General features: G+C 45.4%; 1 protein-coding gene across 1 annotated transcript; it reads right to left on the bottom strand.

Moving 5' to 3' along the window:
• Positions 1-2528: 2528 nt before the first annotated feature.
• On the bottom strand, positions 2529-15653 carry UTS2B (urotensin 2B). The gene is made up of 6 exons (XM_074877409.1): positions 11331-15653; positions 8995-9096; positions 6001-6038; positions 4564-4657; positions 2755-2835; positions 2529-2608 (listed from the first exon to the last, which is right to left on the bottom strand). The coding sequence occupies exons 1-5, from the start codon at positions 11482-11484 to the stop codon at positions 2810-2812; spliced, it is 414 nt and encodes a 137-aa protein (XP_074733510.1). The 5' UTR covers positions 11485-15653; the 3' UTR covers positions 2529-2608; positions 2755-2809.
• Between the last annotated feature and the right edge of the window lie 278 nt (positions 15654-15931).

The following is a 15931-nucleotide window of genomic DNA, read 5'->3' on the forward strand; positions in this document are numbered from 1 at the left end:
AGGGTTTTTAAAGCCTGCCAGTTGTGTGCAGAAATGCCCTCCATCTGAAGGGTGATGGGAAAGCAAAGCAGGACAGAGGTGTCTGTGGTGGTGTTGCTTGGAACTGGGAGCTGGAAGCTTCAGTCCTGCTCTTGGCTCCCACCTCACCGTATGGATTACTTGGGAGAAAGCAACAGCCTTTCTGTTCCTCTGCCTCATCCACCACAGAACACACTGAGACTTCCTCTGGCTCAAAAAGCACTCTTTAAAATCCATAAATTGGCAGGTGCTGTTTAAAATATGATAATGTCTGAAAGGCTGAACACCACAATTTGTTTTCCTAGACAATATTGGACAGCCTTCAGTCATTGTGCATAGCATGGAGGTCAACAAATGTGAAATAAGGATATACTCCAGCATCCGTTGCACGCCAGATTTGCCCTGTGCTGCCTGTTTGCAAATCCATTCAGATGCCTGTGAGGATTTTCTGCTAATAAATCAACATGGTCTACTAGAATGTCTAAGGGAAATCCCTTTAATTATTGCCTGTGGGTCACTAACTTTAACAAGAGTGGCTGCCCAAGCATGGGTAAGGTGTGAGCAACCACGATGTGAATGTGGCACCTGAGGAAGAGTTGAGTTTCTGTTCTGCGTGTTTAGGAGAAAGGAGAGGACCCCCACAGTGACATGTTGAGGGTGAGCCTAGGGAGAGCATCACCACCTTTGCTTTGAATTACTAAATGAATTGCATTCAACACTTATTCATCACTCCAGCAGAAGCAGCTAACACAGCAGCATATACTGCTTGTGAAGAAATAGTGGGGTAGTCTGGGTACCATGAGCACCTAAATAACTGGGCCAATAGGATGTAGCACACTATGTGGGCTAAAAATCACTGCTAAGCAGCACGGTGCATTGCACTCCAGGGAATTCCTATGTCTAGAATCAGAGCAAGCTGTTAAATAGCCACAGACGCTGTATTCCCTTTCCTAACCTGCTGATGAGTTGTCACACTGTGTTGGGAAGGCATGGCTACAGCTATCAGGTAACAGATGGAGCCTGCTGCTCCAGCCTTTCATTGCACTGGGATTTCCTGCAAACTGAAAGCATCTTAGCTGAACACAGCTTGGGGCACTCAGTGCAGCTCTTGTAATACACCTCCCTTTCAGGTGGAGCACCAAACTATTTAAAGAAAGAGAGACTCTTCTCTTGACAATAGGCTATAATTTTTTCCTGGATTTGGTGCTGTTGTGAGGGTACGTGAAAGTATGCTCCCACATACCTTTTCACTTGCACAAAAGCAACAGAAAATGGGAAATGTGTTCTGAATCGCTACCAAGGAGATAACAAAGAATTAATGTTAACAGCAAACTGTATTTTGCATGTCATTAGACCTCACTGATATAATTAAGATGGCTTTATTCCATAGATGCCAGCTTTGGCCTGTAATACGATGAATAGATCTCCTCTTAAAGAAGTACATACAAGGTACTGCTGTGGTAAGTAGTACTGCCAGAGCCCAGGGCTATGAATGTAACATGGTAATTACAGCTTTGGGAGAGTAAAGTTTTGAAGAATATGTAGTATACAAGCTATAGTTAAATAACATGGCTCATCAGGGCTGAGAGACAGTCCAATTCTAGTCAAAATCAGTCCACACATTCACAGTAGCTACCAGATTCTGCTCTCGTTTACACTGTTTGAAACCTCAAAGTTAACATCAGGATTTATTCTGAATTTACACTTTTGGGAGTGTGGTCCTTTGTTTTTGCAAATAAACGTGGATAACGTGCCTTAAGATGAATATATGTAGGGATGACTGATGGATTGTGATCTCTTCCATTTAGACAGGGGCAGACATAATTCTGCAGTAGAAAAAGCTACCTAGCATCTGCACTGACCAGCAAGATGAGCCAAATATCTCTGCTCAAACCATCTCTTTGGGGTGACTAGGTAGAAATCAATGGGTCTGGTCCAGTCCCATGAGAACAGCAGCCCACACATATCCATGAGGAAGACCCAACTCTCATTTCCAATTCGGGTCAAAAGGAAGGGCCTTTTCCTCAGGCACATTAAAACAGGCTAGCGCTGCTAAACCTAGGTGTTTAATGGAAGCCTTTTTTCCATTGTAAACTTCACATGAACCATTAAGGTAACAAGAGCCTACATCAAGGGAAATGTGCTGCCCCTTGGGCCTCTGCAGGGGGGAAGAAAGAAAACAGCACTGTGCTTCTGTGCAACAGAGAATCTTTATTGGAATGATATCCAAAGGATCCAGACTTCTGTGCCTGTCCTCCCCCAAACTTACTGTGTACGCTGACGGGACACGACGAGGAACACCTCTGGCTCAGCAAGCCGAGGCAGGCAGCCCTGAGCCCTCCACGTTACACCCAGTCCACCTTCCTGTCCCAACAGAGGGTGTGAGGTGATCACAGACCTTCTCGTAGGAGGTGATGGGAAACCCAAACACCACTGTGAGCAACATCTGCAGATGTGACCAACGGCCCAAGCTCAGGGGAACTGGTGAGAAGGGTAAGAGTGTACAGTGGCAGCAAACTGAATGGCACACACAGGACAGCAAGGAAAGTTGGGAAGCAGCTTCCAAGTAGAAGATTATGGTAGGTTAAACCTGGAAGGAAGGAACAGTGAGAGTGGTAGTGGGCTACCAACTCCTGTCACAGTCCCTGTTAGACTTGGCTGTGATGCAGTCATGAGGATGGCATCCAAGTTAGCAGCACGATGAGAGAACAGAACAAACTCTTAACACATTAATACCCAGCAAGGCAGTTTGGGGAAGGTCTCATCTTCATCCTCCAGTCTTGGCAAGCCTTCAGATGCAGTATTTCCAAAAGCAGGCTAGGAAGGGATACAAGAGAAGGATGTTAGCATCCAAGGGACTTTTTCCAGCTTCCTACTCTAGCCCTGGAGTATGTTTCAAAAGCCCATGTCTTGAGAGAGTTGGCGTGCGAAGCCACTGTTGTGGTTTCTGGGGACATCTCAATAACCAGCTTTGACTTCATACAACACTTTTAGAAGGTGTTTCTTTTAGCTGCTTATAATGTAAATAAGGGGTCTAAAAGTTGTTTCCTTGTTGCTTGATTTATAAGGGTTTGCTTTTCCATTTGCTCTACTTCAGCAATATCAGGAATCAGATTATTCTTTCCTGTCTGCTGGCTAACAGTTTTGCTGTCTGAGAGGTGTGTGCAGGGTTTTCCACCTGTGGCTGAGTGAAAGAGCAGGATACTGACTTGGAGAGACTAGATCTGGCCCTTACAACTTTTTTTTAAAACCTAGTGACTCTGCTGCTAACTGTCCTCCAAACAACGATGATCTCTGTGGGGTCTTCTAAGAAGACTAGATTAGGGAAGGATGCACATTTTGGTGTTGGAAAAAATACCTGTATCACCAGCATGCCCTGTTTGAATCCTGTGTGGGTCTCCAATTGTCAAGTATGAAAAGAGATTTCTACCTGGTTTTTGGAAGCAGGATCTTGGGAGAAAGCTTCTACTGAATCAGCAATGCTCATGCTGAGACAAGAGCTCCTCCCAGACTGGAAGGACTTTAGATGAAGGCAAAGATTCTCTGCTTTAATTTCTGGCAGAATCTGATTTAAACCTGGCAGGGGGAAGTAGTTTTATCTACATTTGAACATTGCAGACTGATGGGGGCATGAATTAGATTAGCCAAATTAATGACAGCCTCCAGGGTTGCTGATAAATTGCAGATTGTCTAAGGATCACCTAAGCAAGCCTTGCACAAAGGGATTTTCTCTTGGCTGTCTGGCAGGTTGTCACCTTGCACATGCACAGAGCATGTGGGATAAAGGGAGAACTAGCTCTTTTTGTTTTCAGGCCAGATCTGTCATCAGTGACTTCTGTTTTACAGCTGCCACTGCTTTGTGGAGGAATCCACTGAAAGCCAATGTGAACAGCATTGTCCATGTGCTTGTCAGGGGCAGCCTTGCAGGAGCACTGCTGCTATATGCTCCTGAGTCACTGGATACAGACTGGACAAAGCTTGGAGACGAGTTGGGGGACCTACTGGATCTTAGTTCCCTGCATTCTTGGTTGATTTCCACATCCTATTTAGCTGCTTTTCAGCAGCACAAACAAGTGCTCCTTTTTCCTCTGTAGGGAGGCAGTGACCTTGGCAGAGGGGAATGCATGCAGTCCACATGCCTCATTATGCCTTCAGCACTAGCTTTGTGCCCAGAGCAAAGCGACGGGTGCACTGTGGGGACATGTTCATACAGAATACACCCCCTCCAGGACAGGCACTCATTGCTCATATAACCCCATGTTCCTCTGTGAAAAGAGGGATGCAACACTCACTGCCTCCAGTGAGGTCCTGGGTGTGCAGACCCATGTACCTGCCACAACAGCAGACAGGGTTGGGTACAATGTCCTCACCAGCTGCTGAACCAGCCATCCATTAACAAGAGAGGGCCAGGACTGCTAGAAGAGCTGCCAACCTGTTTTGCAGCATATCTGGGGCATGTTTACTGTCACTGTCTTCGTTGCAGAAAGGAAGCCCTGAAGATGAAAGCTGGACAGAATGGCTGCAGGGCTCTAACCCAAAACTTACCGCGTTTTTTGGGCTGGGATGCTGAGAGACTTTCCAAGGCATAGGCCACCTCTGACCCTTCCTCAGCTGAGAGCTGATCCTTCAACTTCTCCAGCTGTTTAAAAACAAACACAGCAGTAAACAAATGCCCCATCATGAGGAGTTCTACAGCATGCTGGCAAGCGCAGGGCAGCTCAGAGGCAGGAGGTACAGGCAGCCTGGCTGACAGCATCACTGGGGAGGACAGGGTCTTCCCTGGAGCAGGACTGTTCCAGGAGGATCTGCCTTTGGAGCACTCTCACTTCCTCACGTCGCCCTTCATTAAGCTGCTTGTTTGATGGCAGCAGTGTAGGCACTCTGTGGTTCCTCCCTACCCCAGGCTGTGTAGAAGGATATTGCACCACTGAGTCAAGTCAGTGCTGGGGCAGGATGTCTCCAGACATCCACCCACTGCAGCAGAGAGCATCACTTCTCCATTACTCTGGGTTGTCCCTCCTCTCCTTTCACCTTGCTCCTTGCTAACTTTCCTTGTTGATGTGGAAAGTCCACGGTATTTCTTCTCCATCTGTAGCTACCCTTTTCTAGTAGACTGGGAAGATCTATGGCCATCATCTAGACTTCTGCTCTGGCAGTGTTGCTCCCAGGAAGCCAGAGCTTAATGTCCCTCAGCACTGGAGCGAGGGGCTAGGGTAGGAGCTGGCAGCCTCCCTTCTGGCATGCTGCACTGTGATTTTTCAGGCTGATGTGAAAAGTGCCAAATGGAATCCAGCAGGACCTCCAGGATCCACAGCTGGACCTGGCTTGAGAAAGAGGAAAAAGGGTTTCCACTGCTTGCAGGGTTTGGGGCACAGTGGGAGCCATATCAAGGTTGCTGCATACCTTTCCCTGTTCCTGGGTGCTGGGTGTAGGATGGGGCTTCCCCTTGCTCTCTGTGTGGTGTGTGTGTGTGCACTCTGCTCAGCACAGCAGGGCTCTGGCCCTGCGTAGTACCTCCCTTACTAGTAAAGGGCTCAGACAAAAATCTTTCTGTACTAGGTGTGCAGTGGCTATCCCTCTAACTTCAGCGCGTTATCTAATGCAGCCGGCTGATACGGTGCCTAGGAAGGCAGCATGACCTCCTCTTCTCCCTCCCTTTTCTTCCACGGAGATTTCCTTTGTTGTTTGTTTTTTTCCTGGCTTGGCCTTCGCTGGCCTTTCACTGGTGGCAGAGGCAAGAGCTGCCTCAGCTTTTATTGCACTAGTATAGCCTTGTTCTCTTTTTATCTTTTGCAGTTTGTGCAGCTATTTAGCCCAGGTTCTGCTCTTCTCTTTCTGTGATATATGCTTACATTATAGCAGCAGAATGAAGAGTAGCAGGATGCAAAGATAGAAGAACAGGGCACAAAGACAGTATGCACAATTGTTTAGCTATTCATGCAACAGTATGCATATATGTGTCTGTGCATTTGCTCCTCTCACCTGTTCAAGCTCTTCAAATTTCTTTGCCAGCTCCCAGTCTGCAAGAAGTGAGAGAGTAACATCAGCATCATCTTCATTGCTTCTCAAAGCTCAAATCAAAAACAGTTTCTTAATTTAACCTCTTCAAGGGTTGACAAGAAAAGGCCTGGTTGTCATTTAATTCCTGTTAGCGATATCCAAATCTATGGTAACAGAAACAGTGACAGAAAAGCAGGCTTTCTCTGCAGAATTCTATGGTACTTTACCCTAATTCTCCATTGCGAGGGAGGCTTCTTTAGCATTCACCAGGCTCTAGGGGAATTGGCCCAACAAGGTCACGTGCTGTGTGATACCAACTCAGGTGAACCTCTTTGCTGTTTTTTATTTTTTTACCCTGATAACAGCAAATCTCTAATGCTGGCTTTTCTGTCACTGGCCTTTCATATGAACTCCCATTGCTTCCTTTAAGACTTGTTTATCCTCACATCACGCATGCAGGCAGAAGTCAGGAGACATAGATTTAGTCTAGCATAACTTACTGCTTTATAAATCAGCAAACATCATGGATGACAGAGTAGAGCAACAGGAAAAGTAACATAGCAGAGAGTGCACAGATTCCACACTTCTAAATGTTATGGGGACACAGGGATCTGGGGACCTTCATAGATCAGACTTAGAGATCTCAAGACTGAGCAGTACTGTACTAGACTGTCAAAAAACTATGCAGATGGATGAACTAACTGCCCTGAGATATCCCATCCAGGACAAAGGGAGAGTTAGGTGCCTATGAACGGGATCTAGATTCTCCAGTCGAGGTGGGAAGGGCCTGGACTAGCAATAGGGAAATCTGCAGGAAGTGATGGGGGATTTCAATTTCACTGTTCTTGAGGACCGAGTACCTTATTCCAGACTCAAACTGATGTCAAAAACAGTTAATTTTTTTAATATGATAGACAAAACAATGGAAAGAACCACGGCAAAATGAGCTCAGTCAAAGCTGAGTGGCTGGACTACAGCAGTTCTCCTGGGAGGGGATCAGCTGGTTTTAAATGCCAGTTTGGGAAAAAATGCACTAAAATAAGCAGAAAAGCCAAGAACGAGCTAAAGAATGTTTCCAACCAGCCCTGGAGCTGCCTCCTTTGTCTGCTCCTAATGTGGCAGCAGGCACTGGTCTGCATCTCCAGGGGGATTTAGGACATAATTCCCCCTGATTTCAGATAAGACACAGACACATCACCAGACTTGGGCTTTTTTTTTTAAAATGTTCGAAACTGAGCAGGAGAATTCCAAGAGCGAGCTGACTGGCTTCTCGGTTTCTGCTTTGAGAAGGAAACAATTCAGCTGAAAAATCCTAAATATTTTCTGACAGATATTCATCCAACTGGAAAAGCAGCAGTTCCTAAGCAAATCCATTACATCAGGGAGAGAGATGTTTGAGAGATGGGCTGGGAGTCAGGAGGTGAGGGCTCTGTTCCTGGCACTGCCAGCAGTGACCTTAGGCAGATTCCTCTTAAGAAGTCTTTACATATCCATAAGGTAGAGACAGCCAGGTCTGCGTATCTACAAGTCAAAAGTGCCACTTAAGAGACGATGATGTTGATGATGATGATGATGATGATTATTGATATTATTATTATTATACACATTTTTACTTCTTTCAGAGTTTCAAGTGCCTATTTTGGCTCAACTTTCCACAAACCATAAGCTTGGCCAATGACTGCTATGAATAGAAAATGAACAGCGGTTGAAATTTGGAACAGATTATCTCAGGCAGGGGGAAGGAAGTTAATTTATGGATGAAGCCTTGAGAAACTGCCTGCTGTAAATCCTCTGTCTGTGCTCTGCTCAGAGATTCATTATATTCAATTGTCTGGCATAAAATGCAGCCTTTCCTCTAGGAGTAATAAGTGCAATAATCCATAAACCAATCATAAAAATGTTATTTCTTGAATGCATCCCCTTTGCAAGAAGAATGCCTTTGTTAGTATAAGGACTTGATTTATTTGTGTTTATTTATTTGTCCCAGGATTGTTTAACCATTGCCTCACTGCATTAACACGGGTCTGGGGAAGGACACTGAGTGATTTTGACAAATGGATTTTCATAACAAAATTTTTGCTGGGCCCCATTCTTGGCTGTTTTCACAGGGAAGGGCAGCTTCCTGCTCTGAGACCATCACATACAGCCCAAACCCTCCCCTGGCCGTGGTGGCCATGGGAATAACTGACCCCTGTAATCCATGTGGCACTTGTGATCACTGTGCATAGTGTCAGGGAAAGCGCAAGTTTCTCTTCAGCAGGTCTGAGTTTAGCCACGTGCGGGTGGCTTTAAATCTGTGTCTGTTCACAGAGCACAGACAAGAAAAGCTTCCATGTGGCCTGTCTTTGGCCTCTTCGCTATGTGGGAAAAGCCCATTGTCTAAACCTCTTTCAGCAGTAGCGGGGGCTTAGGCTCAGACAGGAGCTCCCACTACCTTTGTCCCAGCCCTCACCTGACCCCAAGGGATCTCAGCCATATGCTCTCTGCAAAATCTTGATGCTGTCCCACTGCCCCATGTACTCACAATATGCTGCTGGTTTTAGCATGCCAGCAAGACACTGAGCTGTCTTTCAAAAGCGCACGGGGCTGTATGGGCTGTGGGTGGAGAGGTGACTCCCAAGGCTGGCACATGCCCCAGGCATAGTACACAACCTCTCAGAGATAGCAGGGGCACAGGGACTCAGCAGCATCTCTTCTTGCTGTTTCTTATGTACACAAACATGCTCCCTTGCCAGCTCAGTTTTGAGTGTCCGAGGATCTAGGGTGTGTGTTTTTGGGCAGCTTTACATCACATTGCAAAAGCAGGTCCAGGATCCCCATGATGGAGAACATCTGACATTAATCACATGTAGGCACCATACCGGGTACTTCCACTTTCTGAGCAGTTGGTATCTTTGAGGAACCTGAGGAGCAGGTTCCTTGTATTCATGCAAACACAGATTCAAGAAGCTGAGATTTCCCATCCCCTTCGCTTACCAATATTTTCCGGTCTCCGCCATGCAAGTTTCTTGTTAAGAAGCAGAGTCAGCAGTGTGTCCTCGTGATTTGTGTCTTCTCTCTCTGGAAGCACTCGGTTCTCTGCAGCACATAAAACATACATTTCTCAATTTCTAATGACAAAAAGGACAGACCCTCCAGCCCCCAACATTAAAACAAAAATTAAGAGGGCTAAGAAGTGGAAGGAAAACATCTCCTGTCAGCACTCTGTTGGGGTGGAAGGAGCTCAGGGGAAGAAGAAGATGTGTGAGCACAGAATAAAATGTCCAGGTGGTGAGGGCTGTGCAGTGAAATGGTGCAGGATGGGGGAGTCCTGCCTGCCAGCCTGGGGCTGCTGTCCAGTCTCACTGCAGCCTCATCAGCATGGCTGGCTGCAGAGAGCTGGAGACATCACCTTGATTCAGACAGTCCCAACCTATTCTGCAAGGCAGATGTAGCGGTTGCCTCTGCAAAGGCAGACAGCGACCCACGAGGTCCTCTATTCTCAAAACTGCAGGTGTTGCCCCCACTCACACCATCCACCTTCCCAGGGCTGATAGAGGTGGGAACTTGCTCCTCATGAGGGCTGACAGTGTGGGTACCACATCTGAAAAGCCTTGCAGCCCCATAGTCTATTCTTGTGCCCACTCAACCTTGAAGCTACTCTATCTGGTTGACAGTGGTATTAAAGGATTCTTCCTGAACAGAGCCAAAGTGTGAAGGAGTTCAAAGTGAGCGTCTTTATCCCCAAGGAAGCCTCATACAGTAGCCATAGGCCATGCAGAATTTTTCTGTTTTCCAAGAAAAACCTCCCCCAGCTGCTGTCCTAAAGCAATTTGGACCTCTCTATGCAGCCCCTTTAGGGAGCTTTCTCAGTGGTTTTGCTTTCGTGGTTGTGGCTATGCCCTCAAATGAATGGTTGTGAAGGTCAAGGGTTCAACAGAAACCAATGGACACAGGGAATGGGCCTAATCAGCATCCTGATGGCTCTGAGACCCTCCCAGCTCTGCTGAACAGATTTCCAGAATCATCTGGAACTTGAATGTTGCATTCATTTTTCAGAATGGCAGAATGGGAGCCAGACTTTACAGGGAGAATGGCCATTCCCCAAAATCTGTGATCTGAACACCCCTGCCCCACACCCACAACCTAAAAAGCCCTAGAAGATACCTACAGAATCCATGGAAAAAACTAAGAAATTATACAGAAAGGCTTATTTTCTCTTCTTCCAGGATCTTTAGGACTTCTGCTCACTCCCTTCAAGTAGGTGAGAAAGGAGAAAATGGTCTTGTATAGCCGTCAGCCCTACATATCAGTGATGGGATGAATGCAATTATTTTTGATACACATGAGACAAAACATTGTACCAGATGAGCCTTAAGGATGCTCAAGAGTATGTGGAAATCAGCTCCATTAGCTAAAGTCACATAAATCTGCAGAAGCAGAGGAGCCCTAGCCAAAGTGATGCTCCAAGTATTTGGCCAGACTCAACCTTGCCTCACGCTGCGGCTGAAGCCGCTGGTCCTGATTGTGGTCTCTAGAAATAAACCTGAGGGAGGCAGAGCTACATGCTGTGTAAAACTTGCAGTTAGCGTGGCATGCTATAAACCTCGTTCCTAAGTCTGAAAGACAGTTATGATTTTAAAATAGCTACTTTTAGTAATTTTGGGGATTTGCTACAGGAAAAAAACCTATAAACACTCTAGTAACTAAACAGAAGCAGTATTTAGATAGAGTGGCCTCAGGAATGTTTTGGTTATCATTACAAAAATAAATACGTGATATAAGAGGAAAAATCATTCGAAAAGCAATGTTATTTTCAAGCCTATATTTAGCTGCTCTTTTTTTTTTTTCCACTGCCAAGTCTCTTTGAGAAAGAAGATTAATGATTGACATTTCCCTGCAGAGTAAGTTCAAGCTAAGATTAATTTAAATTATGGGAGAAGAACATATAAAAAGAAGTTTTGTGAATAAAAAAGTTCAGCAGCACCCTACTACTGACATTTATGAGCTGTCAAATCTCATATGGTACATACTGGAATTGCTACTCTCTGATATTTTAATGTTTTTCTTTGGAAATTTTCTTCTGGGAGAGAAAGAGATACCCTTACCAGATTTCACCAGTTCTGATATTTTTACTGATTAGTAGAATGTCTCATGTGACCAGCTGCAGACCAGAAGGATAGCTTTAGCTCATGCTCATATGAACTGGGTAGCACCCATGTTAATTGATTGTTTAGTATAGCTCAAGGTTCATTTTATTTTCTTTCACAGATAAGCGAGTGTTGCATTGGTCATGACAAACAGCAAAGCAAAGCAAAAAGATAACCACCTACCTGTGTCATCTAGCCTGGATTCCAGCTTACCTTGTAGTAAAAAAGGCTCTCCATGTGTAGATGGGACGTACAGAGTCATGGTCAAGATGGTTAGCACTCCAAGGGACAGCTGGACAGACCACATCTTCTCCACGTTCCCACCACCCAAAAGCATTCTTCCTTCAGGCACGGTGGAGGACTTCAATGCAACCCAGTGCCAGATGAGCTCACTTTTAAGAGGCAGTGGATGTGCCGTGATTGCAAATGGCCTTTGGAGGAGGGGAGAAAAATATCTCTTGAGATATAATTCAACCTGTCAATATGATTCACTCCTTTGGGAGTGGACAGAACAACCCAGTAACAGATGTCAGATGGAACCTGTTCAATATATCTCATATCAGACTGATCTAATGAATTCTGATGTTCCCACAGGCATGCACTGTCTACGCACTTTGATATACATTCCATACGTACATACATTAAAAATATTTTTTTGGGGCTGCTGCTTTAATGGAGTTCAGACATGAGGACTCCCACATTAGCAAAGAAGATTTGTCTAACGTACAAGTTGCTGTACGTCACCAGTTTGGACAGAATCAGGTTAATGGGTTTTTGTAATTTATCATCTTACTTCCTAGTGCCTATATTAATTAATGTGAGATATAATGAGTGCTGAAGTGGTGGGAAACAGAGGGGGAGAGCTCTTTTCATTTAACTGATTGGAGGATGTTGAGTGTGTCTGGCTCACCGTGACTTACGGCTTTGTCAACGGGAAAGGCATCACACCCTATTTTGGGATTATGTCTGAGTGGGGGAGTGCAGATTTGGCAGCAGATATGGAATACATCAAGGATGGGCAACTGTCTTCCGTTTTTTCTTGGGGGAAAAAAGAAGTGGAAGGTCAGATGCTGGTTCTGGCTGCACAGACGTATTTTATTAGCTTAGAGAAAAGTATTGAGGCACATTGTACATATTCCATGTCTTCTCAGGTCATTACTACATCTTGGTTTGGATTCTATTTGTTGCCTGTCCATCACTACTGATCAGGGACCTGCTACTAGTTTTTTATTACAACCTTACCAAGAAAAATGTTGTAATAGTAACAGGGTTAAATTTTGTTCTTCACTTTTGCTTCTTGTGCAGAACTGAATCATCTGTACTACACTTTGTCCAAGCTCTGACATGTACGTATACTCCTAATGACTCACTTCATGTGCTTTTTTGACACCACATCATGCCAGACTACCCAACATAGCTTCATCTGATGGTACCTGCACTTCATCTTAACTAAAAGACAGCATCATTTCCATGTTTGGGCTTTTGTCTTCTGGTCCCCAGCTCTCCCTACAACTTGCTGTGGACCTTGGATAGCTATACACTGTCTAGCATTTTAATATCCCTTTTAATATTTATTTTTTACTAAAAAATAGAGGGGGAGAGGCTCAGATTTTTTGCAAGAAGTGCCTATGAAAATGAATGTGATGCTTCCATTAGGGAACACTTCTCTACTGAGGAAATATTCCAAAATTTTCCCTGCAGATATAATATGTACAAGTAAATCAAACTTGTCTTTTCCCTCAGTCTTGTGAATCGGTGATCAACCAGCTGAAGTACTCCCCTTCTTCACAAGGTTCTGTTTGGACTGAAGGACACCTATGGTCTACTGTGAATAGTTTTCCAGCTGCCTCTGTCTCCCTAAGCTGCCTGTTTCAAACTGGTCAGAGGTGAGCAGCCCCCATGAATCAGAGACTATAACTTGATGGGTACCACCTTGCACAGGAGTCCAGGGTGGACAATAGTAGATTTGACTCAAAACTATACTCTTAAGAGAAGGTCAGGTCTGTTTTTACTTGGTATTAAATGGCTTTCCAGGTCCCTACCTGTCTTGAGATCTGCTGTGAAATTCAATTTGCCTTCATATAGAAGATGGGTTTCACCATCTCATCTAAGTCTATATAGAATCCACAGATCTCTGACAGTGTTCTCGTACCCTTGGCTATATATAAGGCATCATGGGCTATTGGCAGACTCTTTCAGGAAGATGAGCTATTCCCTGGGATTTCCTCTTTCACTGTGGAGAATCTTCAGTTCTGGGCCAACGCAACTGTTGAGCTCCCAAAGCTATTCATGTGTAGAGTGTGACAGTCCTTTCAAGTGAGAGCCCTGGTGAAGGTGAGGGACTACCATTCTACATTTAGGGGAGATTACTGGATGCTGTGAGTGGTGGATGGTCTCAGCAGGTGGGTGGTGAGTGCATGGGTGGATGGGTGGATAGATGCCTGACAGCCGCTGCCAGATGCTAGTGGACTTTTTGCATTCGTCGCAGTTATGAGATGGTTGATTTGCAGTGTTGGACTTCAGTAAGACTCTCACCTGGAAAACTCCTTTGCTTTTAGCCCATTTGTCCAGGTGCTGGAAATACTATTACATTTTAGTGTTCTCATGTATTTTATTCTCAATAGGAAAACAACATAGTCTGCTTATTCTCCCTTTTACTTCACTCAGTGATAATGTCTTCTACATCATCCACTGAGCACTTCTGTCTGGAGCTCAAACATAGTGAGAACATGAAGATATGAGCTCCATCTCTACCTCCCATGGTCCTAGTCTGCCTAAGCCCCTTCATGTAGAAGTTTCTATTTTCATAAAGCTATGCAGACTTCAGGTAATCAAACACAATCAAACTGGAAAATTGACAAGGATGAACAAAGCCAACCGGTCCAGAGGGCAGGAATGGAGAAGACTTGACCTAGAAGATGCCACTACACTCAGCTGCACCAGCTCCGAGTGTGAGAGAGATGAGTACGTGTGTCAGGGCCCTGCGGGTGTTAACAGTCCTGAGTAGCCTCAGCTGGGGTCTCCACTACCCTCTACCCATAGGCTGAGGAGCCCCATTTAAGCTCCGCCCTGGGCTCCTTTTGCCTGAGTTATGGTGGAGGGATGCTGGTCTGCAGCTTAGCTATGTCTTTGCTTCACCAAGGCCCTTAAAGAGCTGGACCCAGACCTGTAGGTTGACTTACCTGTTTGACCTCAGACATGTTCCATCAGTGTGGACCTGTCTGCTGTTCACTGGGCTGTGTTTGACTCTGGTTGCTATCATCAGGCCTGATTCTGACTAGTGGATTGACTTCTAGCTTGAGCCTGGATCTACCTCATCATCATGGACTTCCTTGACCATTGGGGGTCTTGACTGAATCTGGCTGCTGTCTCTGGGCCTGCCCTTCTGACACCTCTTGGAATGGGTCCCTGTCCTGCTGGCAGCATCACTGTACTTGGCTTCCTCTTCCCTAGGAAGCAGCTGGCCCTTGCTGCTCTTGGACATTGCCTTCCTTGAAATGTTCAGCCTTTCTGTGCATAGACTCCTCTGCTAGGTAGACTAGCAGATTGTGAAGCAGTGAAGGCTTTCAGGTATGTTATACAAAATTCCAGTTTCTCTGAAGTCACTTTGGGCTTTGCTGTTAGCTCTAATGAAGCTAGGACTGCCTCTAGAAGAGATGCAGTCCCCAAATAACCTAACCTGAGTTTAATTCCAAAGCAGTAAGCCTTCCTATTTCAGAGTAAGCCTCAGACAAGAGGAATCCAGTGTGGGGTTTGAGTGACTTGTAAGATGCAGGAGGCAGTATTGAGGTGCTGAAAGCAGAACATGAAAGGACTACTTTCCAGAGCCAGCTTGGAGTGGCAGGTTTCCAGACCACTTTGTATGCTATACATTTGGGGTTTGGAGAGAGAGGATATTCTTTTTGTTTCCAGAGGTTCCTGAGAACACATGAAAACATTGCATGCATCAAGTATTTCAGGTGAACCTCAACAGCATCCACAGGCTTTCCTGTGGTCTTATGGTCTCCACTTAACCATAATTTGCTTGGTCCCAAAGTAAACAATCTGCTGTGAGAAGACCTGTCAGGGAAGAGCCTTTACTTAAGGTTGGGAGAAAGGGCATATGCACTGTCCCCCAACCTCTGCATCAAGGATGGGTCTTGACTGCAACCAGGTAGTCTCAGCTGATAGATACAGGATTTATACTATGTGGTACATATGGGGAGACTCATGTATCACTGTTTTCTTGCCTAGAGTGTTTCTAAGAATAAGGTGAGGGTGGGGAATGACAAACAAATTTGGAAATGCAGAGGGGACACACCTTGTAGAAGGAAAGTCAGGGTTGGGGCTTGATAGCCCCACAAAGCAGGGAGAAGTTGGTGAGCTTTTAGCAAGCAAGAAAGGGGAACTGCCCTCAAGTGAGCTTCATACAATGTCAGAAAGGCAGGAGTCATCTTGCTCTCCATCCTGGGCAGTGACTTACAGTGTACCCCCTGCCCCACCATGTGCCTCTATCACATCTGTCTAGTCACATGACCAATAAACTGTTTCCATCTTCTGTAGCCAAGACTTTTCTCTCTTCCATACTGTCTGCATTTCTTGCCTATATCACCACTGTAGACCTGACACCATTTGCCTCTTCTGTCTGTGTTCCTATTGCATCTATCTCTTCCTCTGTGTCTCCAACTGTGCTTCACCTGGTAGGAATCAGAGTAGAAGGTACTGAAAACCACCCTGTCCTCTTCAGCCTTCATACCTCACACATTTAATATCTGATTTCTCCTGTCTGTGTCATTTCTACCCTG

The sequence above is a fragment of the Strix uralensis genome, chromosome 9 (genome assembly GCF_047716275.1).
Source record: "Strix uralensis isolate ZFMK-TIS-50842 chromosome 9, bStrUra1, whole genome shotgun sequence".
NCBI classification, from domain to species: domain Eukaryota; kingdom Metazoa; phylum Chordata; class Aves; order Strigiformes; family Strigidae; genus Strix; species Strix uralensis.

Bases quoted from the DNA above. Each gene is read 5' to 3' on its own strand.
- UTS2B (XM_074877409.1), bottom strand. From the start codon at position 11,484: ATGCTTTTGGGTGGTGGGAACGTGGAGAAGATGTGGTCTGTCCAGCTG. The intron at 9,097-11,330 runs GTAGGTGGTTAT...TATGTGCTGCAG, and splicing joins ATCCAGGCTAGATGACACAG to AGAACCGAGTGCTTCCAGAG. The intron at 6,039-8,994 runs GTAAGCGAAGGG...CACTTCTTGCAG, and splicing joins GCGGAGACCGGAAAATATTG to ACTGGGAGCTGGCAAAGAAA.